The sequence below is a fragment of the Ictalurus furcatus genome, chromosome 19 (genome assembly GCF_023375685.1).
Source record: "Ictalurus furcatus strain D&B chromosome 19, Billie_1.0, whole genome shotgun sequence".
NCBI classification, from domain to species: domain Eukaryota; kingdom Metazoa; phylum Chordata; class Actinopteri; order Siluriformes; family Ictaluridae; genus Ictalurus; species Ictalurus furcatus.
In genome coordinates, this window is record NC_071273.1 from 22,442,323 (window position 1) to 22,468,770 (window position 26,448).

The window sequence follows — 26,448 nt, forward strand, 5'->3', positions numbered from 1 at the left end:
TCCAATGCTTTGGAGTCGACTCTCAATTCTCAACTGCACGGAATCGAGGAATCGATTCATTTTAAGATTGAATCCTAGCGCTAGGCCAGGGTGATGAGACTAAATTAATGATACTATAAAGAAAAAAATATTGCATTTTAAGACAATATGAAGCACCAACCCATCTTAAGAAAGTATCGAGAGAGAGAGAGAGAGAGAGAGACAGAGAGACAGAGAGAGACAGACAGAGAGAGACACAGAGAGAGAGAGAGAGAGAGAGAGAGAGAGAGAGAGAGAGAGAGAGATAAAGAAAGAGAGAGTCAGAGAGAGAGAGAGAGAGAGAGACAGAGAGAGAGACCTAGAGAAAGAGAGAGAGACCTAGAGACAGAGAGACAGACAGAGAGAGACAGAGAGAGAGAGAGAAAGAGAGAGAGACAGAGAGAGATAGAGAAAGAGATAGAGACAGACAGAGAGACAGACAGAGAGAGAGACATAAAGAAAGAGAGAGAGAGACAGAGAGAGAGAGAGACTTTTAAACTCTATTTACCAATTATTTAGGAAAAAATAGAATAACCTCTCATTCAAAAAGAAATAGAAAAAAAAAATAGATCTACATGTTTCAACATGAAAAGTAAATAAATGGTTAGATTAATAAAACAGTCAGCGGTGAAAAACAATTTCACCATCATCTGTTATGAAAAAAAAAGAAAAAAAACCCCCTCATTTGCGCACCATGTGTTTTCAAACATGTCCACAGAGTGTTCTGAGGTATAGTACGACTGGTCCTCATCGACCAGGCCACTAAAAATCTTTTAAGGCGGTTTGTTAATGCCTTTAAAAACATTTTATAATCTGTCTCAAGGAGGGACACAGGACGCCAGTTGTGGTTGTTTCCCGGGATCTCGGTGCTTAACCTCTCCTATTTTAGTTGCACTTTTGCCCCTTGTCCCTTCTAGTTTCAACCTAAGTAGAGTATGGGAAATAGACTCCTTCTTACCTTGTCAGCGAAGTAGATTCGTGCAGCTGGGCTCCCAAACCGCTGAAGTCCTTTTCCTCGCAGAGGAGGATTGGGAATAAGAACGCTCCAGCACTACTTTAAATAGTATTCGAATCGTCCAGATATGGACTTCTGTTTATTAAGAATTAATAAGGTGTTACATACATAAGATAAGAATCAAACAAAAACCTAGGACTACGCAGAGTCCAAAGTAGGCTATCAGTAGAAGTTTGAGTAAGAAGAAATTAACAGCGAATATCTTCACCCGGGGTTCGGCAACAACCGTTGCTTCTCCTTTGGTATTTATACAATTCTAGACAGGATATCAGTGTTCTATCACTAAGGTTAGAACATGTCCTATCTAAGAGTTGGAACATAGATTTAATTATAACATACATTGGTTATAGGTTCTAGCATTGCAGTGGATACAGTTCCAGCATGAGGCAAGAACACAAGCAGGCGGAAGTTCCTTATTTGGGCTTCCCCAGCTTAAGGCTGAGGATGCTCAATGCGTGTTCTAGCTGACACACGTCTCTACTCACGTGCCCTGGCATGGGGGCTAGATCTCCTGCTATTGGAGATTGTTTCATTAACTCTGTTTCTCTTTGGCCCCATCTTCTTCTTAATTCAGTTAGGCATTGAGATCGCCTGCTCAGAGTTATTGCCTCATTTCTGAATTGATCAATTGTCTTGAAAATACATCTAACTTCATCTTCAATGTTATTACAAATGGTAATTATCTTTTCAATATTAACAACACTTAATGTTTTTAGTTGAAGCTCACGGGTGTACCGGTCGTGCTTCCTCTTTCTTTGAAGTGCAGCTTCTTTATCTTCCACAGAAGTGCCATGTTTTCCATTCTGGCTCACGGGGGTACCGGAGGATACCTTGGCTTCGGTTTCTTCTTCTTCTGCTTCTTCTTCCCCTTCTTCTCTTTTCTCGAAAGGTTTTGTGACTATCAAGGTTGAGGTTCTTCGTTAATTCTTACATTAATACATGCATTAGTTTATGCGAGGCTATGTAGTTATACAAGATAAGAATAGCATTATACAGTATAGTGGACGTAAGAGTGGGGATTACAAAGGTCGAGGAAGGCGCTCATCTACAACACAGTTCTTTAAGCTGCCACGGTCTCCTTCTTTGGGCAACAGAGTGACCTCTACAGCTGAAGGGCAGGACTTCTGACTCTATACATCCAAGTGTAACAAAGTGCAGAGAAAAAAAATTCTGAGACCAGAATGTTTTATATGATTCAGAGGTCAGTCCATCCAGGCTCAGTGACCCTCCGCTCGACAGCCATCGAGCAGCTGCACTGAGCCCCCCGAACGAGAGCGGTTCCCCAAGTCCACCTCTCCCACACCCGCCCAGCCACGGCGGTCCATTCCGAAGCCCTCCAGTGGCCTCAGGATCACATGGCCGACCGCTGCACAGTTCCTCATAAAAAGACAACATCCATAGAATTTTGTCATCTTTGTCGGCAGCCTCCCGTCCACTGGGCAGTCCCGAGTGGCCGATACACCTCTGCTCTCCGGTCTCTCTCTCCAGTGCAAAGAAGAAGGTTGTGGATGAGTCCATTTTATTGCATTGTACAAACTTGGCTCGCACCATGGCACCTTGATCTCTCTCTTCATACAAGTTCTTCAGAAGAATTTTATTCTTCTCAGTATTTCTTTTGCTCGTGTTTCTTCTTCTCCTTCACTTATTGAGCTGCTCAGTTTCAATATTCCTTTTTAAGATAAGTTGATCTTTTCCTTGATTTCTCTGCTGCTGTTTTTCGTGTATTGCTGGCAGAAGATCTGAATCTGAACTTTACCAATGTCCCACCACTGGCTTACAGACGCATACTGAAACTTTCTCTCTCTCCAAGACTTCCAGAAAAGTGTAAAAGCGTGAATAAAGTGGTGATCCTGTAATAACCTATTGTTAAAGTGCCGGTGATGCTGCCGGAAAGCGCTCAATGTGGTAGTGACAGCGAGTGAGTAAGTGTTTAGAGAGGCCATGTTTTTATTTATTTAAATTAACATTTCCTCTTCTTTTTGGAGTTGTATTGTATCATACTTTTCAGTTTTAGAGTTTTGGTCAGTCAAGTTCTTCAAGAGTGGCATTTTGCATTGCAATGTGACATGACAGATAAAAACGTGAGCGATTAGGAAAAAAGGCATCAATTTTGGGTTTCTTAACCCCCTTTATCAGATCTAAAAATGTGCTTATCTGTAATGTGGTATAAAGTTGAGAACTACTGAAAGTTTTTTATAGTCTAGCTATCATCTCTGAGGAATCGGCGTCCTCATCAGAGCCACTCTCTAGATCTTCAAATTCGTTTTCTGACTCATTATCGCGTTGTGAGCTTTCTAAAGACATTTCAGAACAAGTTTCCTGCATTACCTCCTCTAGCCCTGGTAAAACGTTAGGATCAGCCTCTGGATGAACAGGCTGTCAGTGCTCCTCACTCCCGGTAGGGTCTGTCTGAGACAGGGACAGGGGCTGTGAGTGCTCCTCACTCCCGGTAGGGTCTGTCTGAGACAGGGACAGGGGCTGTGAGTGCTCCTCACTCCCGGTAGGGTCTGTCTGAGACAGGGACAGGGGCTGTGAGAGCTCCTCACTCCCGGCAGGGTCTGTCTGAGACAGGGACAGAGGCTGTGGGTGCTCCTCACTCCCGGAAGGGTCTGTCTGAGACAGGGACAGAGGCTGTGGGTGCTCCTCACTCCCAGAAGGGTCTGTCTGAGACAGGGACAGGGGCTGTGGGTGCTCCTCACTCCCGGCAGGGTCTGTCTGAGACAGGGACAGAGGCTGTGAGTGCTCCTCACTCCCGGCAGGGTCTGTCTGAGACAGGGACAGGGGCTGTGAGTGCTCCTCACTCCCGGCAGGGTCTGTCTGAGACAGGGACACGGGCTGTGAGTGCTCCTCACTCCCGGTAGGGTCTGTCTGAGACAGGGACAGAGGCTGTGAGTGCTCCTCACTCCCGGCAGGGTCTGTCTGAGACAGGGACAGGGGCTGTGAGTGCTCCTCACTCCCGGCAGGGTCTGTCTGAGACAGGGACACGGGCTGTGAGTGCTCCTCACTCCCGGTAGGGTCTGTCTGAGACAGGGACAGAGGCTGTGAGTGCTCCTCACTCCCGGCAGGGTCTGTCTGAGACAGGGACACGGGCTGTGAGTGCTCCTCACTCCCGGCAGGGTCTGTCTGAGACAGGGACACGGGCTGTGAGTGCTCCTCACTCCCGGTAGGGTCTGTCTGAGACAGGGACACGGGCTGTGAGTGCTCCTCACTCCCGGCAGGGTCCGTCTGAGACAGGGACACGGGCTGTGAGTGCTCCTCACTCCCGGTAGGGTCTGTCTGAGACAGGGACAGAGGCTGTGAGTGCTCCTCACTCCCGGCAGGGTCTGTCTGAGACAGGGACACGGGCTGTGAGTGCTCCTCACTCCCGGCAGGGTCTGTCTGAGACAGGGACACGGGCTGTGAGTGCTCCTCACTCCCGGCAGGGTCTGTCTGAGACAGGGACAGAGGTTGTGGGGGAGGAGGTTCTTGCTTTTTTTGTTGCTTTTTTCCTTTTAACACTAGGGTTACGTTGTGGAGCTGGATCAGTGCTGTGACCCGTTGGGGTGTCAGCAGTGTTGTCAGTGTTAGGTGTGACACCTGTCTCAGGTTGGTTAGTGGGAGTTTCTGCCTCTAGTTGCCCGGTAGAACTCGTCACCGGTACTGCGCGGGCTGTAGACACGCTCGGCTGCTCGGTGTCTCTACCTGTCTGCTCTCCTGTCTGCTCGGACATGTCTGTCTGACATGGCCGTGTTCACCACACTCAAAACATCTCATCTGTTCGGAGCAGATGAAGATGGTGTAATCTTTATTCTCTAGTGTTAGTTTAACACAGAGCGAGAGCGGCTCGTGTTGTGTGTTTAGGATCATGTAGGTGAAACGGCTGAAAGACATGACGTGTTTGATGTCGGTTTTTTTTAAACCCAAAGGAATCATTTTAATCTGTGCTGTTAACTTTCCGTAGCGCTCGAGCACACTTTTTAAAGTTTCATTTTTAATAAAAGGAGGCACGTTAGACAGCACGATTTTCTTAGAGACACCAGAAAGTGGAAATAGACGAACATACTCATTGTTTAATTAGCGTATCACCCATTTCAACTTCGGCAGAAAACTCACCACTGCTTTGTTCATCCGAGAAGCTGATCTGATGTTTAAACCACCAACCTGATTACTGAAAGCAGTGAGAACTTCTTCCATTGGTATGGAGTCATCCATGTCTCAGGGTCAGGCAGGAGACATCTCCATTTAGCTCCATTTTGGAGCGAGTTTTGCCGACAATAGTCGGCTCACACACTGTTAACTCACTACAACTCTTACTTTAGAACAATAGACTAAAGAATAAAACAGAAATTATAAACTAGAAACACTCAGAGACATGCTCCAACCACCTGCACTCTCGCCCGCTACCCACAATCCTCAGAGAAAGAGACAGAGACAGACAGACAGAGAGACATAGAGAAAGAGAGAGACAGAGAGAGAGAGAGAGGCGGAGAGAAAGAGACAGAGAGAGAGAGAGACAGAGAAAGAGAGAGAGACAGAGAGAGAGAGATGGAGAGAGAGAGACACAGAGAGAGCGAGACAGAGAGAGAGACAGAGAGAGAGAAAGACAGAGAGAGAGACAGAGAGAGACAGAGACAGAGAGAGAGAGACAGAGACAGACAGAGAGAGAGAGACAGAGACAGAGAGAGAGACAGACAGAGAGAGAGAGACAGAGAGAGAGAGAGAGAGAGAGAGATGTACCAATATTGCTCGTGACTGAAGATAAAATGAAATAAATAAAATGCTACCTCATTTAGAAGTACACGTCTTTATTTCCAGCGTGGGTCCACGTGAGCTGAACGTTTATTTTATTTTTGTTTTAGTTTTTTGTACGGAGCTTCACCATATATAGTTTATTTATCTATTACATCACTAATTGACCAGACGAAGAATCGTGATACGTTAACACAAAAACTTCACAACAGGGCGTGTCCAAAACTCTGCAATGTGCAGTTCCAGAAAATAGTACATGAATAAACAAACAAACAAACAAACAAACAAACAAAAAATGCAAAGACTCACCCGCAAGTCTTCAAACGTTTGATTTGCTTTTTGAAAATGGTGTGTAAATAAGAAAAGTAAAGCGTATTACTGAAAGGATGATGATATGTTCTAAACTGTACCCTAATTACTTCATTGTTGATAAAACGAGTTAACTATTTGTTTGTTCGTTTATTATTAATTTTATACGTATATATTGTACGTTATTTGCACTGATCTGGGTTGGGGGTTCGAATCCCGACACCTGTGCTGCGGGGGTTTCCTGCGGGTGCTCTGGTTTCCTCCCCCAGTCCAAACACCTGCGCTGTAGGTTGATTGACTCCTAAAATGGTCCGGTGTGTGTGTGTGTGTGTGTGTGTGTGTGTGTGTGTGTGTGTGTGTGTGTGTGTGTGTGTGTGTGTGTGTGTGTGTGTGTGATTGTCCACTGCGATTGGTTGGCCCCCGGTCCAGGGTGTCCCCCGCCCCGTGCCCCGAGGTCAGTGGGATAGACTCCGGGTTCCCGCGGCACTGTGTAGGATAAGTGGAGTGGAAGACGGATGATGGATATACAGGAAACTGCAGCTATCGCTAGATCGTTTTCCAGCAGTTGAATAACTGTAAGTGTAAACGCAGCCCAGGCTGGGGATTTCACTGCACCAGCTCTTCCGTCCCCGGACACGGTGGGCGTGTGAGGGAGACACAGCGAGACGTACGGTAAGAGACAGACTCCAAACCCAGACAAAATAACCATCTTTTTATTGTTTACTGTAGCTGTGGACTGGAAGGTTTCGTAAACGTCCTTTGTTTGTGATTGATTTCAGGAACATTAGTGCGAGCGCCGCTGGTAACTCCGCCCATGGTTTTATTCCTGTTTTACTGCAGCAGTTCACCAACGTAACATCTTCTAATCATTAAAAACCAACACACGGTGCGTTTTAACTGCTTTTAAACATCCAGGAAACACGTCGGTTCCACTCCTCACTTATGTTATAGCAGCTACAATCACTCCCTCTCTCTCTCGCTCTCTCTCTCTCTCTCCAGCTTCTTGTTTTCTCTCTCTCTCTCTCACCAGCCTCTTGTTTTCTCTCTCTCTCTCTCTCTCACCAGCCTCTTGTTCTCTCTCTCTCACCAGCCTCTTGTTCTCTCTCTTTCTCTCTCTCTCTCTCTTTCTCTCTCACCAGCCTCTTGTTTTCTCTCTCTCTCTCTCTCTCTCTGTCTCTCACCAGCCTCTTGTTTTCTCTCTCTCTCTCTCTCTCTCTCTCACCAGCCTCGTTTTCTCTCTCTCTCTCTCACCAGCCTCTTGTTCTCTCTCTCTCTCTTTCTCTCTCTCACCAGCCTCTTGTTCTCTCTCTCTCTCTCTCTCACCAGCCTCTTGTTCTCTCTCTCTCTCTCTCTCTCACCAGCCTCTTGTTCTCTCTCTCTCTCTCTCTCTCTCACCAGCCTCTTGTTCTCTCTCTCTCTCTCTCTCTCTCTCTCCAGCCTCTTGTTCTCTCTCTCTCTCTCTCTCTCTCTCTCTCTCTCACCAGCCTCTTGTTCTCTCTCTCTCTCTCACCAGCCTCTTGTTCTCTCTCTCTCTCTCTCTCCAGCCTCTTGTTCTCTCTCTCTCTCTCTCTCTCTCTCTCACCAGCCTCTTGTTCTCTCTCTCTCTCTCACCAGCCTCTTGTTCTCTCTCTCACCAGCCTCTTGTTTTCTCTCTCTCTCTCTCTCACTCTTTTTCATGTTACCAAGAAACCGTAAACTCTTCTGTCCTGGAACCTTTACGATTGTTCCAGAGAGCTGACACTGGAGACTCCTTCCGTAATAAACGTCTCCTTACAGAAAAGTTCGTATCAATAAGGAGTTTTTCTTTGCTAAACAGCAGCATGTTTTTTTTTTTTTTTAACGTATATTATATGCTGTTATGGAAAATTAATCAACACCTTCTGACCAATGGTAGCGCAGATTGTAACAGCGCCGTGGTATAATTTAATTACTGTCGTGCTGCTGAATTCAAATTCTGATCGATTCCGATCTGATTTCTGGACATCCTCAGGACGTCTCTAGAACATGACAAGCTGTGTGTGTGTTTTTTTTTTGTTTGTATTTTGTCATATACACTTTAAAAAAAAAAAAAAAAAAAAGAGGGAGCCGCTGGCGAGAGAACGAGCGCTGCAAGGATGACTTGTTTCATGGACGTTCCACAACATTAAATGCGACTATAAACGCATAAAAAGTACCACGTCTTTCTTGAATTGTACTCGTACCGGAGAAATCGTGCCAGAATTAGAGCTGAGCGCCATCTGCGCGGTGTTCCTTCTCGTTAGCCAGAAAAAACCAGTCAGAACTCTGGGTTTTAAGCGAGTGAGAGACAGAAGTGCTGAAGCGTGGAGAGAGAAAAGACCTGAGAACACGCCACAGACGGGGACGACAGCCGTCAGGCTCTAGTGGTACAGTACGATGTGACACGCTCTTACAGAGGATGTAAAACTTTAACACTTCCCCATCAGCTGAAAAGTCAAAGTCGGCTGGTCACGGCCAAGCTATTCGAGGACCACGGAGCAAGCGATGTGAACATCTACTCCAACATGTTCTGTGCAGAAGGCTTAGGCACACGCAAAGAAACGCTGTAGAGCAAAAACAGCCTTCAAAAATCATTAAAAACAACCACCACCCCAGAAGAGTGGTCTGATCTACACTCAGCGCAGTTTTATACGGAAATGAGCTGTAAGGTTTATCGAGTATCTTATAGAACCAGACACGGTTCTTCTGGAGTCTTCTGTAGACCGTCGCACTCGCGTCTCAGCTTTGAAGCGAAACCCAGCAGCCTTCATTATGTTTCGTGTCTGCAAAGCGTCTCACCGTTTAATACTCTGCTTTCCTTACTCACGTTTTTCTGTTAACGGAAATCTGAAACGGTTTTTTTTTGTTTTTTTTTTCCGATAATGTAGAAATCTACGAAGAATTGAATAAAATAAACGTACTACAAAGTTCGTACAGAATAAAAACAGCGGGGCGAAGACTTTCGCACAGTACCGTATGTGTATATAAAGCGAACCTGCTGTCACGGTGTACGAATAGATGCTTCGAGTCGCTAAATGCAGCACTAGAGCATTTACGGTTTCATACGTGAGCGGGGGTTTTGAAGCCGCGGTGTGAAAAGGGAACGAGGTTTAGGACGCTTTTACGCCGTTTTAGCGTTTCGTTTTTCCCGCCCTCGATCATCCGTGCACGTTTCTACGTCATGGTTTTTAAAAGCCTCGTGATTCACGTCGATTTTATTATTATTTTTATTTTATTTTTTTTTAAAAAAAGCACAGAGACGTTAAGCACTTTTTTTTGTTTGTTTTTGTTTTTTAAACCTCCTGACCAATCAGGACGCAAGTTTGGGGGGGCGGGGCGGGGGAGTAAAACAGAAAAACAAACATAGAGGACAAAGTGCTGACGAAAAAAAAAAAAAACCCCAAAATGACTCTTGTTAGTGAGCAAATATGAGCAGATTTAGGACAGATGAAATGAAAATATTCCATTGTTAATATTAGAAAATAACAGCATGTGTATATCCCATTATTTTAAGTGTCGCTGCATAGAGTCAGGTGACACACACACACACACACACACGGCTCAAATTCTTTACATCAGTGGTCACCAACACTGTACCTGGAGATCTTCCTGAAGACTTTAGCTCCATAATCCCTAACCGCGCCCACTCGACCATCTAACCAGAACCTCAAAGACCGTCTCGATCAGCTAAGAGAGGCGTGTTCGAGTTTGTTTGGAGATGAAACCTGCAGGACGGTAGATCTCCAGGAACAGCGTTCGCGACCACGGAGCTAGATTTTCTGCCTTCAAAGCGACAGAGAAACTCTCTCTGCATTTCATCTGCATTACTGATCAGGACAAATAAAAGGAAGCTGGCGAGTCGGTTAGCTACTAGCGAGGAACCGTAAGAGCGTCGTTATGGTTATGTTTACAGAACAAAGCATCACATCGACCCGTTCTCGATCGTCTTCCTAAAACTGCACGCTCGGAAGCGGTTTATTCCTTTACCAGACAGGTTTCTGTTCTCCGCTGATAAAAACCCAGGATGCTCACGACTGCAACGAGTCGCACGGGATATGAAGGAAAACATGGCCTTCGGATTAGGCTAAATATCCATTTTTAAGCTTTTAATTCTTAAAAACCATACACATTACTCAACAAGTTTCAAATGTAAATCGAAATCACAGTAACCATTTACATTTCTCCAGATAAACAGACATGAAGTACTTTTATTTCCAAATGTTAAGATTAAAAAAAAAAAAAAAAAAAAAAAATTTAAATAAATTAAAAAAAAAATAAATCCATAAAACAGATGGAAAAACATAACATTCATCCCTGTTACAGGAAGAAGCTACAGAATAAACTCATGGATTCTTTTCTTTCCACATTTCTTCACTAAATAGCAAACTCAAGCTGCTTTATTTTTTATTTGTTAAACACAAGGAACAAAAAAAAAAAAAAAAAAAAAAAAAAAAAAAAGATATAATAATAAATTAGGAAGGAAAACAAAACAAAAACGTGCGGATGTGCCGACTAAAGCGCACATCCTATTCTTCTTTGTATTTTCTCCTCTTCCCTTTCAGACCCGCAGGAGAAAAATCAACAGCCGATACCAGCCAAAATTCAATTTAATTATAATAATAATAATAATAATAAAAAAAAAAGTGTTAGTATTTGACTTTAGGTGTTTTCTTAAAGCCTGGTTCGTACTATTCGCCACCCTGAGAAATAGATTCCTAGCAGAACCGAATCACTAGCCTTGTTTGCCAAGCTGTTCCTGCACTGGTTACCGTGTAAAATTCCTCAAAGTCTGCTTCAGCAGGTCAAAAGATCTTCTTTATGTCCCATAAAAATACAAAGGAAGTCTTTATTTATAACGGTCCGTATCAAAATATCCAAAGGGAGTTGAAATAAATGTACCCTGTGCAGAGACCCTGTTATGTCCCAAGTGTCGTCGTCCCGCCCCCCCCTACTTTAAAAATCCCCATTTTGTAAGTTCCAGTACTTCAGGTGATAAATATATTCCACAGCCAAGTCAAACGCAGCATTCCGAGTGACCAGAATATTCATGGAATAAGATGAAGAAAGAATACAAGCTGTTGTTGTCTGTCTGTCTGTCTCTTAACCCCACCCTCCCCAACGACCCCCATACGTCATAAGTGGAAACGGTTCCCCCCCAAAAAAAATCAGCCACGTGTTTAAATGTAAATTTAAAATGTTAATCGAAACACGATCATTTACTTCAAGACAAAAAAAAAATTAAATAAAAATAATAAGAATAAATTCTTCACTCATAACGATGCATGTTTTGCATTCAGTGCATCCTTTTGCATCGGATTCATTTTTATTTTATTCACCCCCCCCCCCCCCAAAAAAAAAGCCTGAGATCACGATCCTTGATATCACATATTCACAGGGACAGAAACGTCACCAGTGGACTTCCTACTTCGAATTACGAGCTTGACGATAACGTCTCTCTCGCTTTAGATTTCCGACCATTTACAGCGACTCTCGCTCTCGATCGATCTCGAACGATGATGAACTGGAAACACAAACGCAGTCCCTAGTAAGTAAGCATGACAAACTAGCTTTAAAACTGAAGAAACGCAGTAGTAAATGCCTAAGGAAATGTACTGACGGAGGTCCTCGCCCGCGTCCCTGCAGGACCCCGACGCCTCTCTTCGCTGCTATACAAGCCTTAGTGTTATCTATTTGGCTAGAAGATTTCTATGTATCCACAAATATATAACAAATAAAACTTGCAGGCAAAAATAGTTCAGTTTCCATAGAAACGCCCCCCGCCCCCCCTGAAAATACAGTAGTATCTGAAATATTACTCTCATTTCTTCATTATTTTTTTTTTTGTACATTTTATTGTTAGTTTTATTTGTCCCCGTTTTTCTGCATCAGGAAGCTCCTTCACCAACAAACAGAGAAAAAAAAAAAAAAGTATCTACAAACTTTGTAAACAGATCGGCCTTTTTCAAAAAAAAACAAAAACAAAACAAACAAAAACAAAACATAAATAATTCAAAACATGAACAGCCATATGGAGCAGAAAATCTAGGGCCACAGAAAGAAATGTACACCACCATGGGGGGAGGGGGGGAGGGGGTTGAGGGGGGGGGGAAAGAGAAAAAAAAAAAAAAAAAAAAAAAAGAGTAAAGTAAATTCTTACAGCTAATCATCTGCAAGCCTTGGAGAGACCAATCGCCTCCTCAGTATTAGAATATTAATAATTAAATAATAATAATAATAATAATAATAATAAAAAATACAGGTCACTTTCAATCTGAATGAACAATCCCTCCGTTTCCACAAAGGGGACAGAAAGATTTTATAAGCAGAGGTGGAAATAGAGTCCTTCCCTCTCCGAGAGGATATCGAGAATAAAATAAGACAACAGCAACAACAACAACAACAAAAAAAAGGTAATCATCACAACCACACCCTACGCTGTGGTGAGCGCTTGCTCTTGCTTCAGTCAAGCTCCCAGATCACACACGGCTCCGCGCCCATGAGTCCGCTGAGCGAGCACAGGTCTCTGTAGAGACTGCAGGTGGGTGTGGCTCAGAGTGTGGAGGAAGGGAGGGAGGGTGGGGTCGGGGGAGGGGGGGAGGGCGGAGCCGATCAGAGGGACGTCTCCACGCTGTGCATGGGGCTCGCCGGGGCCGAGGGCGTGGCCGGCTTGCTGTTGTCTAAGAAGAGGTGGACGCCACTGTCCACGGCGTTATTGTTCTGGTTGGGCGACGGAGAGGGAGGTGGAGGGGGTGTGGGGGTGGCGTTTCTCTTCGTGGGGGCGTCGTCCTCGGCGTCCGTGTCGTCGATGAGGGGGATGTGGGGCTCCGAGTCCTCTATCCGGAACTCCGGGTGGGTCATGAAGTTGTGGATTGAGCTGCGCGACTCGGGCTTCTCCAGCCCCTCATAGGGGGACAGGGAGCTGCGGAATGCATTCACTACTCGGATCTGGGGGAAAGCAGGGGTACAGACACACACGGTCAGACTCGGCGCTTCGTACGGACGTGGCGCAAAAACCACACAGTCAGGCGCTAATCGCAGACAGACACTCGCACGTTGCATTTTCAATACAGGTCAAACCACGGCCAAATAAACTGGCTGTAATCAGAGTGAACGTGACCCGGTTTTACACTGTGGGCTTCTGTCACCGTTACTCGTCACGCCGTACGACCAGACCCCGATAAAATCTGGACTGGAGTTCCTCCGGGTCAGATTAGACGAGAGAAGATCCTCTAACGCTAGACCTGCGGTTACAGGACATCACTACGTTCGCTCGGCGTGATCCGGCCTCGTATAAACGCGGACGCTCTTCAGAGCGAGCTTAGGATGAGCGGGAGGTTTTTCTCTTTCTTTTCAGTCTATTAACTCGCTGTACAAGAGTCACGCCTAAACAGGTAATGTTTTATTAATTAATCAGAGCAAGTCCATATTTTAAATGGAAAAAAAAATTAATAAATAATAATAATAATAATAATAATAATTAGTTCACTTCACTTAGCAATGCTACGGCGCCAAATTGGTGAGCACGTCGCATTACGCGCTCCAAGACCGCCGATCTCAATTCCCACACGGCCAACGAATTATTTTAGGATCTTCCCTTTTTGTCCACGACCGGCTAAAAGCCATACAGTGTAAACCCGGCTTCCGTCTGGCGACAAAATAAAAAAAAAAAAAAAAAAAGCTGCGGGAGGACACGCACACACAGGCTGTGGTGAGTAAAACCAGATTGTCGTGTTTACTGCAAGTGTTTAGTACAAGCTCCACTGAGAGAGACGAACCATGTCTATCTTTCCACTCTCCCGTCAGTGAAAAATGTACAAGATGTATTAAACAAACAAACAAACAAACAAACAAAAACAAAAAAGGTCAGGAAAACAAATCTCCTCTCAGTAGTAGTGTCAGAAAACTCGCATAGCCAGTGTCCAGTTATTCAAAATGCAAGCGAGAGAGAGAGTCGGAAAAGAAATAATTGTTTAAATAAATAAAAGACAGAATGAGAGGAAGAAGAGAAATATAAAGACAGATGGAGAGAGAGAGAGAGAGATTTTAAATCATTAAACTAAAGAACACAACTTAACATGAGAGGTTAATCGATCTGGACATGCTTGGGTGAGCAGGATGGGGTGAAAAAGGGGGCATGGGTGGGGGTGGGGGGGAAGAATCATTGATCACTGATCATGTTTTGATACAGAAACTCCGAGCAGCCAAGCAAGTCTAAGCTGTACGACACAAATATATCTCACAGACAGACAGAGAGAGACTGGACCCATGCACAGCGGTGCTACCTTTCGTTTAACAGAAGTAAACCTTTGAGTATAGCCCATGCCACATTTCACAAAAATCTAAAAAGGAGGAACATGTCGGAGTCAGTCTGGGATTTTTTGACATCGTCATATAAGGGACCGTTTGCCTATAAAGAAACCTTATACGTTAGATCCTGGATATCTAACGCATCGGGGATACGTCAGGTCCGCCTCGTTCCGTCCGGTGTACCTGAGAAACGGACGGCGTTAGCGTGTCGCTGAAGAGCCGGGAGTTCCTGAGGACCTGAAAAAAGCCGTAGAGCTGTAGTGACTGTATAGTATTAGATTTCTCCGAGCGATTCTCAGTCTGTTAGGACAGCACAAGGAAGCAAAAGTGAAATGGTGTGACATTCGGCACATATAATTGAAGAACGGAAGAGATGAATGTAAAAACAGGAGCACTGTATAGAAAGGGGTGAGCAATGTTATTAATAATAATAATAATAATAATAATGTTGGTTGGTATATGTACGAGTGGACGTCAAAGAGCTAACACCTCAGCGCACGCGAGTACGAGACGACGTCTGCGCAGAGCGCCGGTACTGCAGGTGGCGCTGTTATAATTTCCTCAACTACACGAAGAAGACTGCTCGCTGCGAAAGTGCCGGCACGACGCAGGTGTTGGAAATACGGTGCGGGGAAATGAGTGTTGTACACGTCAGCATTTTTTTTGTTGTTGCTTTAAACAGATTTCCAATGAGGTTACTGACATGAAATTTTCCCCAGACATCAGAATTAACTCAAGAAATCTGGAAATGTAAAGAATTCACAACATTAACGTTTATAAATAAAGTTGTGTGTAATAAAATGGAATGACACGGGGGGGGGAAAAAGTATTGAACACGCCAAGAAAAAGCAGTTCTCCAAGGCACGGTAAGGAACCGGCTGAAATCCGTAAGTAATTACACCCCCTATCTGTGTAAATGAATATCAGCTGGGTTAGTAAATTGATGGTCTAGAAAAAGGCTTTTCGTTAATCAAGGTGTCACACAAGAAACATCTCATGATGGGTAAAAGCAAAGAGCTTTCGCAAGACCTTCACATCCTTATTGCCGCGAAACATATTGATGGAATCGGATACAGACGTATTTCAAAACGTCTGAATCCTCCAGCAAGCACCACGGGGGCCGTCATCCGCAAGTGGAAGCGACATCACTCCGTCGTGTTTAATGTTTGGATTTCTTGCGTTAATACCAAAGTCTGGTGAAAATTTCCCGTGAGTAGCCTCACTGGAACTGCCGATGCGGTCAATACTTATTTCCCCCACTGCACACACTTAAGATATAGATATACATCTTATCACTTATATACAAGTGTTCGAATGTGATAAAAGAGGATGAAATGTTTAGTTTGTTCCGAGAAGAAAAACAGACAGATGCGTGTCGTAGAGGAGACGGTTAAACGGATGGAGGATGGCGATGCGTGGTGTTTCCGTGTACAGTGCGTGACACGACACGCTAACCCATGTCCGTACAGCGATTACGCCATGTTGTCTCCGCACGAAGCGTGATCGATGTAAGATGAAAGGTGTATGTAATAAAAAGGTGATACTAATACCAGAAAGGTATGCGCTGGGTGGGTGGGGGGGGGGGGGAGGGGCGGGACAATGGACAGACAAAATGTAAAATAGACGAGGAACAAACGAAAGAAAGAATGGCAGGAGAGACCCGATATAAACAAAGACGACATTCATTCCAGGAGGATCAGACGCTGTGCTCCCGTCCCCTGTGTCTCGGGTACAAACGGATTAAGGAACGTGTCCAGCACGAGAGATGAACCTGCAGAGACCTGGACTGGATTCAGACCGCTGGAGGGAAAAACAAAACCAAACAAACGAGCAAAAAAAAAAAAAAAAAAATCACTGTTTCACAGAAGTTATCACAAGTCAGTTCTCGAGTTCAAAACAATCCCACACAGCCTCTAAGCAAGACCAATTTTTAAGCAGTGCTGTGACTGAGCTGGAGGTCGGTGTGACCATGGGCATATACTCAAAATATTTACACACAGAGAACTATAGCAGTCACAGAGCCCAGCAGAGGGGCCGAGGCACAGCCGCGGCTGCAGACGCAACACACACGATGTTGATCTGTTAGAATGTTAAACACACTGTTTATCTGAAGGGGAGGGGGGAAACAAAACCCCAGCCAAAGCAATCAAACAGAACAACGACAGAGACCTCAGCCCCACTGGCCTCAGAACAGTACACACAGATATATCTCCATTAAAAAAAAAAAAAAAAAAAAATTCAGCACTTGGATTCAGAAGCAATGCAGCGAACGTCTTTTTTTTTTTTTTTTTTTTTTGGGGGAAACTCGTTTAAATTTCGTTTGTTTTCTTTTCATACAGAGGGACGTTATAGAAAATGTAGCACGTTAAGGCGAGTGAAGGAGGAAATGTTAATTGTCATGCACTAAGAAACACGCACTCACACCCCACAGTGGCAGAAGCTTTGTTGGAGGCAGTGGCAGTAGGAAACGCTACATGTGTAGGGCTAGAAACATTGGTTACATCGTGCTGTTGGCTGGTGCTCGAGGGGTGACGCCTGAGGGCCCCCTGAAAGGAAGTGCCGCTCTGGAACGCACTCACTACATCCATCTGTAAGGAATCAGACAGCGTGACAGGTAGGCCCAAAGAACTCATACAGGAGAGAGAGAGAAAGAGAGAGAAAGAGCAAGAGATAAGAATAGAAGCAGGGAGGGAGGACAGAAAAAGAAGGGCACCCATATATAAAGAGAGGACAGGTAGCAGCATGGCGAGAAAAGGCACTGTATGGAAGACCGTTAACCCCAGCGTTAGCCTCCCTGACTTTACCCTTAAATCAGAAAAGCTACATCACCACAATTCAGAATACTGCACGGAAAGGTACTGAAAAGCTAAATCACACTAATAAAGTGTGAAGGAAGCATAGAGTACAATACTGGGACCTATCCTGCTGTTCCTCGACACGGGGCGTGTGGGCGAGCGTCTCGGTGACGTTACCTGAGTCTGTATCCTGTTCAGGCCTCGGAACCAGAGTATCTGCCCCCTGCGGAGCTCACGCTCGGCGTGGTCGATCTCGTCCAGGTCCTCCATCTCGTCCAGCTCCTCGTCTGGAATCTCCTCCTTCTGAGTTCCGTGACCGGCCGTCTTCAGGAACTTCAGGCGGCTGGTCGGGATGGAGGAGATCACCTGCGTGAGGGGCGGAGCAACAGGAACGCCGTCAAACACTGCAGTTCAGTCAAAATCATACACATCGATAGTCCAACATCTTAACCACGGTGCTACTGGTGTCCGCTCAGACCCGTGTGTGGACCAAACCGACCGCACCGAGAGCGCGCGTCTGGGTGAAGTTTCACGTCCAAGTGGAAAGTCACGTGACCCTGAAATGACCCGATAGCAGCGAACGTGTCACGTGGCTTTGGTCACAGCGTCCGAGTCAAAGCGCACAGCTGTAGCGCTATGATTTTTTTTAGAAAGTTATCTAGTGATTTATTAAATCTTTCTAAACGCACTTTGTTTCATTTTCCCGTTGCTGCATTTCCGACGAGGATGTTCTACGAGGACATTTCAGCCTTAAACGCCTTAAACGTTGTTCCCTTCTCTGTCTGAGAAATGATTATTTCTGCTGCTCCGACTCAAAATGTCACCGTAAACAAGCGTGACAACATAAAGAGAGGTAACGGCTGCGTTTCTGGCTTTGACACTGAACATTTGTTTATTTATCATCAATATTTAATTATATTATATATTATATTTCAACTGAGTTCAATCCAGGTGTTGGCCACAAGAGGTCAGTGTTCGACCAGTGCATAATTAAAACGTAGATGATCCACCTGCTCCACAAGGAAACACCATGACGTCCAGAATCGGCATGGCATGGCGGTTTGATGTTCTATCAGATTAAGGCCCGTTCACACAGAGGACGATAACAATAAAGACACACTACCAGTCAAAAGTTTACACACACATTTTTTGTCCTCCACATTTTATAATAATAATAATAATAATAAAAAAGTCTGGAGTAACACAAATGGAACGAAGGGAATTATGTTGTGATAAAAAAATCCTAAATAAATCTAGATAATTTAATTTGCCTAGAATTTCCAGAAATGTGTTCTTGGCGTTTTCTCGAGCGATTTCTTGAGGAATTTCCCTGAGATGATTTTTCAACAGTATTAAAGGAGTTCGCACCGACGCTGGACACGTATCGGCTGCTTTTCGGAAATATTTTGTCCGTTTAAAAAAAAAAAAAAAAAAAAAGAAGATTTTTTTTTTGTAAATAAAACGTTCGTTTTCTAATGAAAGAAACGAATACGACGGCACGATTATATTTTTTGTCTACGACACCGATTTCAAACATTTAATCACACACCTTCACATCAAAAGCTTTTTAAGATCATGAGAAACATTTCAGTCGAGTGTCCACAAACTTTTGACCGGTAGCGTATTCTAAAAATCGTTCTAAATATAAAACGACGGAATCGTTGGAATCACTTTTTTTTTCTTCCCCAGCTTATGAACGATAAAAACAGTGACAGCCAATCAGAATCCATCCTGCTTTAAAGAACTCGAGCATTTAAAGCAGCAGACGGCACAACTGCAGCGCGTGCTCAGAATAAACAGAATGATATCGTGTGTTGCTGTGGACACTAATACAGCTCAAGGGCCTCTACAGTGTGATATTGAAATAACTGCGGTCTTACCTGACCCCAGAGCAGAGAGCCACAGCCTAAGAAAACGCACCAGAGCCACTGGTCGATGGTAAGAGCCACACAGCTGAAGGGCTTGCCTCCAAACTGCACGATGACGAACTGGAAAGAAACGGACGGCGTTAGCAGAGCTAACGTTCCACCGGACCGCTTTTGTCGTCGTCCGCATTTTAGACTGGGTTAAAACCCACCTGGATGATGAACGTGCCGAAGACGATGAAGCAGAAGATGAGGTTGTTGAAGATACCGTCGAAGACGTTCCTCTCGCCGTGGATCTTGCGGGCGTTGATCTCGTTGAAGAGCTGCATCAACACGAAGGTGTTGAAGACGACGGTGTAGTGCTCGGAGGGCGGAGCGTGGAGAGGGGCGTTACGACCGCTGTCGATGTCGAACAGCCTTTCACCTAAGGAAGAAGAAGAAGAAAAAAAAAAAGGATAAGGTTAAGTCGAGCTTTCTGTACTCGCGTAGCTCCAAACCAGTTACAGTACTAGGCAAGAAGATTACCGCGCACTCGACCTTTAACCAAACGCTTAACAAGACGAGTGAACACGACGGAGGACGAGTCATCGTTACGAAAATAAAGCAGTTTGATCTGAACGTTAATAACAAGCGCTTTGATAAATCGTCATTTTCTGTTACACGGATGTCTTCCAGTGTAGTCCAGTTCTCATGGTGTGTGTGTGTGTGTGTGTGTGTCCTCAGAGACACGTCAAGCCAGCCACCCAGTGTGTAGGTGTCCTTGATTGAGCTGCGGTATGAAAACATGGCATGACATGTCTCTCAGGAAGCACGGGTTAGCTAGCGGTCACCTTCCCAGGCTCTCCACCATTTCAGTTTTTGCAATAAATAAATAAATAAAACGTTTCCCCAGCACTAATCGTGCTTTTCTGGCCTTTGAGTGAAGCGGCGTCGGCTCACACCTGCAAACAACAGAGTGAAGATGACGGTGAGCTGGTAGACGGCATGGCCCAGGATGTTCTTCATCATGGTTCTGGAGATGAGGGGTTTGTTCCGGCCGTACGGCTTCCTCAGCAGCAGAGACTCCGTGGGAGGTTCGGTGGCCAGAGCTAGCGATGCGAAGGTGTCCATAATCAGATTTACCCACAACATCTGTACTGCTTTCAACGGAGAATCCTGAGGGACAAAAGAAAGAAATCAATGAATGTTTTTATTTTAAAAACCACATAAAATGCAGGACTCTCAGTAAGCTCAGGACATTCCTGCTAATATTTAACCAACAATTCCTTCCTCTTTAAACAGTTAGAGGAATATCCAGACATCATTCATTAAAGTGTCCAGACCGTTCTATAGCCCGGCGATATATTCTAGAAAACGAGGGACATTTTGGCAGCTCATGCCAGAAACGAACTTATTAGCAGAATTGTAATTGACCTCACTCGTTAACAGCTGTGAAATTTTCACGAACACGTTCGACGGAAAGATGTCAGAATGTCACGGACTCTTGACCGAACGCACATAGACGGGTCAGCCAATGGGAGAAGGTTTTCTACAGCACACGTTGCTCTTCGTGATGCAGTGCGTACGGTCGACCCTTTTCCGGGACGGAAAAGAATTCAGATCAGACTGCAGCAAAGAAAACAAGCAGCGCTAAAAAAAGGGAGAAAAACGCAAATCTGACCTAGCAAAAATCGAAAATAAATAAATAAATAAATAAATAAATAAATAAATAAATCTTAGTCGGATTTTTTTTTTAGACCAAGAACAATATTAACTCCAGAGTGACTGGAAAATAAGACGGAGAACTCCTGCAAGAAAGAAACTAGCTGGGTAATCAGGATTCTAAAATCAGGACCTGAACGGGGAATGATGCAGAAAACCGGTCTTCACCCTTATCAAACATGTTCGGACATTGAAACGAGAGTAGAAGATGTGTGCTTTATAGGTCTACAGCATAACCTAGGAAACTCGACACTGTTTCACTGAAACACACACACACACACACACACACACACACACTCTACCGGTCAGAAGTTTACACACACTCATTCTTTATTTTTACACATTTTATAATAATAATAATAATAATAATAATAATAATAATAATAATAAAGTCACGGAGTAACACAAATGGAACTATGGGAATTATTTTGTGACGATTAATCCAAAATAAATCGAAATAATTTAATATTTTATCAGCTTCAAAGTCGACGCGCTTTTCACCTAGAATTTCCAGAAATGTCTTCTTGGCGTTTTCTCGAGCGATTTCTTGAGGAATTTCCCTGAGATGATTTTTTAAACAGTGTTAAAGGAGTTCGCACCGACGCCGGACTCTCATCCGCTGCTTTTCGGAAATATTTCGCTCCGAGTCGTCCGTTCAAAAAAAAAAAAAAAAAAAAAAAATTTCTGTAAATAAAACGTTAGTTTTCTAATGAAAGAAAGACGAACACGTCGGCACGATTATATTTTCGTCTACGGCACCGATTCAACATTTAAAATCACACACCTTTTTAAGACCATGAGAAACGTTTCAGTCCAGTGTCCAGAAACTTTTGACCGGTAGTGTACTTAAAACTCCGTCTCAAAAAACACGTTGGCCATTTGCTGGTGGTGCGAGCGACCGAGAAGATGCCGCATCGTCGGCTTACTGCTCACTACTCTGCTCCGGTTTTTAAACCGGTTCGTCCCTCTGCTCCGGGGCTCATACTGATAACCCAGCGTTTAGAGTCGTTCAAGTTGAACGAGCTTTCTTCAGCGCTTTCCTTCATCCTTTGATCCTGTTTGGCTATCCTTCCCGTGTCATCCTGGCCAGAAGAGTGCAGTAGAGATTCGATTACCTGTGTGATGCACGCTCCGGTGAAGGCCACGATCACGGCCACTACGTTGACCGTGAGCTGGAACTGCAGGAATTTGGAGATGCTGTCGTAGACGTTGCGGCCCCACATGACCGCTTTGACGATGCTGGAGAAATTGTCGTCGGTGAGAATGATGTCGGAAGCCTCTTTAGCTACGTCTGTGCCTGCGATGCCCTGAGAACAACGAAAAAGACGACAAAAAAAAAAAACGTTTCATAAAACGCAGGTCGGCGCTTCCGGCATTCCGGTGAAATCTCTGGGTCTGTTTTACGCATGTAAGGTGCATTATATACCATAGCGAACCCGACATCGGCCTTTTTCAAGGCAGGGCCGTCGTTTGTACCGTCTCCCGTTACCGCTACTACTTGCCTCTGTTCTAGAACAGTGCTGTCGATGATACCTGAAAAGCAGACGGTTGTTTTACTCAACACTCCTGCACAATGTAATCGGTTTATCCCGGGTCATAAAACAACGTGCGAAAGGAAATCAGAATACCTTTAACCAACGTGTGCTTGTCTGTCGGAGACGATCTCGCCAGGACTCGGAGTTTAGGCCATATTTTATCGATCCTCTCCTGTTCGATCTAGAAAACGAGCACGTCGTGCACGTCAGGATTTGAAAAGAAATCAAAGTGTGAGCTCTCGGTGTGTGCAGAAACGCTCGCGTCCCTCACCTCTCCCTTCTCGTTGCGTATCCGCCGGTTGAATTCTTTACCTTCCAGGCAGAGGAAGTCGTCTCCGGGCTGCAGGATGCCGCACTTGGACGCTATGGCGCGAGCCGTGTTGATGTTGTCCCCGGTGACCATGCGTACTGTGATCCCGGCACGCTGGCACTTCCTGATCGCGTCGGGGACCTGATTGAGAGAACCGGGTCAGACGGCACACCTCGCTAAGCGTTAAAGATGTTCGCTGTCGACCAGCTGTTGCTAACGATTTATTAACCAAGCACTACTTGGTTTACATACTTCCGGTCTGACTGGGTCCTCGATGCCCACCACGCACAAACAGGTGAGTCTGGTGAGTATATCCGCCTCGTTTTCCCAGTCGGGTTCTCCTTCTGAAGCGGGGAAGTCTCTGTAGGCCAGGCATATTGTCCTCAGGCCTTCAGAGGCCATGGGCTCGATCACTTTCTTCACCATGTCATCCCTGTCTCTGGGCCGGAACACCTTACTCTCACCGGTCGCTGTGAGGATCTTAGAACATCTAGACAGGGAAAGAGCAGTGCAGGAGAAACGGTTAAGAAGCAGCAGGATGAGAAGCATCGCCTGGGTAATTTCCCTGGGGAAATGCATCAGCAGCCTAGCTGCTGGGGTTGAGAGAAAGGGGGAAAAAAAAAAAAAGAAAAAAGGAAAGCATCTGATCTGCTAAGTAAGTGTGATCACATGACTCTATCTCTCACTACACCCCCCCACCACCACCCCCACCCATTAAATTATTATTTTTTTTAAAAAATATATATAAACGTAAACGACGAGGCTTGACGTTCGAGAAATGCCTACTTCTTGAGTAGAATTTCCGAGGCTCCTTTGCTGAACATCCGGAAGCTTCCGTCAGCGTTCTTCAACACGGTGCTCATGGATTTCCTGACAGAGTTGAACGTGTAAACTTTATAGAGCTTCTCCTCGGAGATCTCGTTGCGGATTGCTTGGTAGTCTTTTTTCAGGTCCAACACGAAGCCAAGCAAGGCACATTCGGTTTTGTTGCCCACCTGACGACATAGACCTCCCTCCTTCTCAGGAGGCTTGGGGGGGGGGGGGGGGGGAGAAGAAAGGCAAAGAAAAAAAATAATGATTGAAAAAAAAAGAGTCACATATATATTTTTTATTCTGTCCAAGAGGTATAATGAATAGTTGAAATAAGCAAAAAAAAAAAACAGTGAACTAAACCAGTGATCTGCATAAAGGATGCAGGTGCACTCACCAGGATCTTGGTGGTATAAGCACTGTTGACGCTGATGCCCAGAACGAGCAGGTCCATGATGCTGGCAGGGATTACTTCCGGCTCAGGGACCTTCCTGTAGTGCTGATCTGCGATGTAAGCCTGCACCACAGTCATCCTGTTCATGGTCAGAGTGCCTGTCTTATCTGAACAGATGGCAGTAGCATTGCCCATGGTCTCGCAGGCATCTAAATGCCTTACCAAATTGTTGTCCTTCATCATTTTCTGAAAAATAGAGAGGAGAAAAAAAAAAAAAAAAAAAAAAGGTGGTGGGGGCGGGAAGGTGGGGCAATACAGGATTAGACAGGGCGAGGACAAGATTAACTAAGAGAAATCCTAAAATCCTAAAATCTGTTGGCATATAACAGGCCGCTGGTCACCGTAACAGCTACGACAACGTGAATGTGTGCGCGCCGTCCGACGTGGAGGTCGGCGCTATCGATACGTGGCTGCTTCAAAGAGCGGGACTTACTTTGACAGAGTAAGCCAGTGAAATAGTGACGGCAAGAGGCAGGCCCTCAGGGACGGCCACCACCAAGACGGTCACGCCGATGATGAAGAACTTGACGAAATACTGGACGTATATGGGCGTGCAGCTTTTCTCCCACGGAAGCCCTCGCACCCAAAAGGTGTTCACTATAAACAACACCACCAGGATTATGACGGTGATGGCAGACATCACCAGACCTGCACAGAGATGAGATAAGCACACCCTTAAACACCAGAGTTACACCCAAATGCTCAGAGCCCTATTGAAAACAACAGGGTTAGCTTCAAGAAGAGAGGGGGCACCAAGGGATCGTGAAAGAAAAGCCACGGCGGATCCCTAAGAAGAGTACAAGAACGAAAATGCTCTGACCTGCTTTGCCAATTTGGACTGCTAGTTTAGTCAGCTTCCCTTGGAGGACGGATTTCTCTTTTTTTGGCAAGTTGGCTTTGCGCTTCTCATCTGCATCTGCTCCTTCGTCGCTGTTCAGGGGCTGCATCTCCATTGCAGCTCCATCCTGGGCTTTAGCTGAACACGTGAAAAGCGCAAAAGAGAGAGAGAGAGAGAGAGAGAGAGAGAGAGAGAGACTTAAAAATGTATTTGAAAGACAATATAATAATAACAAACCAAAAAAAAAACAATAAAAAACAGCGTTGTCATGGAACAGCTCTATTCTCATAACTAATCTTTATTTGTGACAAAATACACTATGTAGCCAAAGGTTTATGGACACCTGACCGATCACACACGTTTGTTGAACATCCCAGGGAAATTGTAAAGCTACAGTTTTACATTAAGACATTGTGGATATTTAAAAAAAAAAAAAAAAAAAAAAATTCAGTACACCTGGGTGACTAGGAACAGGAAATTGTTCAACCATGACTTCCTGTTTCACAGGGGTATAAATATGAGGTAACACATAGGCTAAATTTTCTTAGTCATTCATAACGATGGGTAAGAGCGAGGAATATAGCTGTGATGTGCTGCAAAAGGTTGTTGAGCTTCACAAAATGGGGCGTGTCTATAAGAAAATAGCACACGCATTGAAAATGCCCATTTCCACCATCAGGGCAATAATTAACAAGTTCCAGTCAACTGGAAATGTTATGAATCGACCTGGAATTGGACGCGTGTCTATATCGTCTCAACGCACCGTGAAGAGGACGGTTCGAGCGGCCAGAAAGACTTTCTTGGGGTCAGAAAGTCTCCAAAACTACAATCTGAAGTCACCTACTTCACCACAAGTTGTTTGGAAGGGTTTCAAGAAAAAAGCCTCTACTCTCATCCAAAAACAAACTCGAGCGTCTTCAGTGTGCCAGACACTACTGGAACTTCAAATGGGATCGGGTTCTCTGGTCAGAAGAAACCAAAATAGAGCTTTTTGGAAATAAACACCAGAGGTGGTTTTGGTGCACACAGAGAGGTAGCCATATGGGAAAGTACCTCATGCCCACGGTTAAATATGGAGGTGGATCTTTAATGTTTTAACGTTAGGATACATGGCATCATGGACTTTATATCCCAGACGTAGAAATGTCCGCATGGTGTGTAAATTCAGACTTTCCTAAATTGGTCTCGACTTGAGATGTGCGCTGGACTGTCGTTTAATCTCGCTCGCGCGCTTATCGTTTGTTTGTATGCTCTCGCCAACATATTTCGGCCAGTTTTAAAAAAAAAAAACGTACTTCCGATATCGATGAAATGAGACGCGCCTCCATAATTCGTACAAAACCAGATGAGTGCTTCAAGCATGTCAAAGACTCTTCATCGTCATCATAATAAGGTTAATGTAGAACAGAGTGTGTGTACGGCCCTGTGATGAACTACATGGAGGTGTAAAGTCCACATTCAGTGCTCCTGCCGATGACTGCGACTCGTGTTTTTACTCCGCTTTTCACTTCCCTCTCTTTTGTTTAACAGCCGCTCTTTCCGTTTGTGTGGCTACTCAAAGGGCCTTAGGTTCAGGTCCAGCTGTGCGCCATGCTTTGTGCATCTTGGGACAATCAGATATAATGGGTCTCATTCTCTGTGGGAGAGAATGAGTGTAGGGTCCCTCTGTGCTCCCTGCTAGCAAACAGGCCACGTTCACGCAGGCACAAAAGGCGCAAGGAAACTAGGGCGTCTCTTTTTAGGGCGCTCTGATAAAACGGCTCTTT

At 44.8% G+C, this 26,448-nt stretch overlaps 1 protein-coding gene across 3 annotated transcripts in view; it reads right to left on the minus strand.

Annotated features, from left to right (window-relative positions):
- Nucleotides 1-10,158: 10,158 nt before the first annotated feature.
- atp2b1a (ATPase plasma membrane Ca2+ transporting 1a) overlaps nt 10,159-26,448 on the minus strand; it is a 45,311-nt gene continuing 29,021 nt past the window's right edge. The window contains exons 8-22 of one of the 3 annotated variants that reach the window (XM_053650892.1): nt 24,665-24,820; nt 24,278-24,492; nt 23,788-24,030; nt 23,367-23,608; nt 22,833-23,070; nt 22,542-22,721; nt 22,364-22,451; nt 22,162-22,268; nt 21,851-22,042; nt 19,976-20,189; nt 19,247-19,458; nt 19,050-19,157; nt 17,347-17,535; nt 16,876-16,962; nt 10,159-13,012 (exon numbers count right to left, since the gene is read on the minus strand). In XM_053650892.1, the coding sequence (XP_053506867.1) occupies nt 12,677-13,012; nt 16,876-16,962; nt 17,347-17,535; nt 19,050-19,157; nt 19,247-19,458; nt 19,976-20,189; nt 21,851-22,042; nt 22,162-22,268; nt 22,364-22,451; nt 22,542-22,721; nt 22,833-23,070; nt 23,367-23,608; nt 23,788-24,030; nt 24,278-24,492; nt 24,665-24,820 (2,807 nt within the window). In that variant the 3' untranslated portion in view covers nt 10,159-12,676. Of the gene's footprint in view, nt 13,013-16,848; nt 16,963-17,346; nt 17,536-19,049; nt 19,158-19,246; nt 19,459-19,975; nt 20,190-21,850; nt 22,043-22,161; nt 22,269-22,363; nt 22,452-22,541; nt 22,722-22,832; nt 23,071-23,366; nt 23,609-23,787; nt 24,031-24,277; nt 24,493-24,664; nt 24,821-26,448 lie in introns of all 3 variants that reach the window. The other 2 variants (XM_053650894.1, XM_053650893.1) reach the window with 2 other exon arrangements.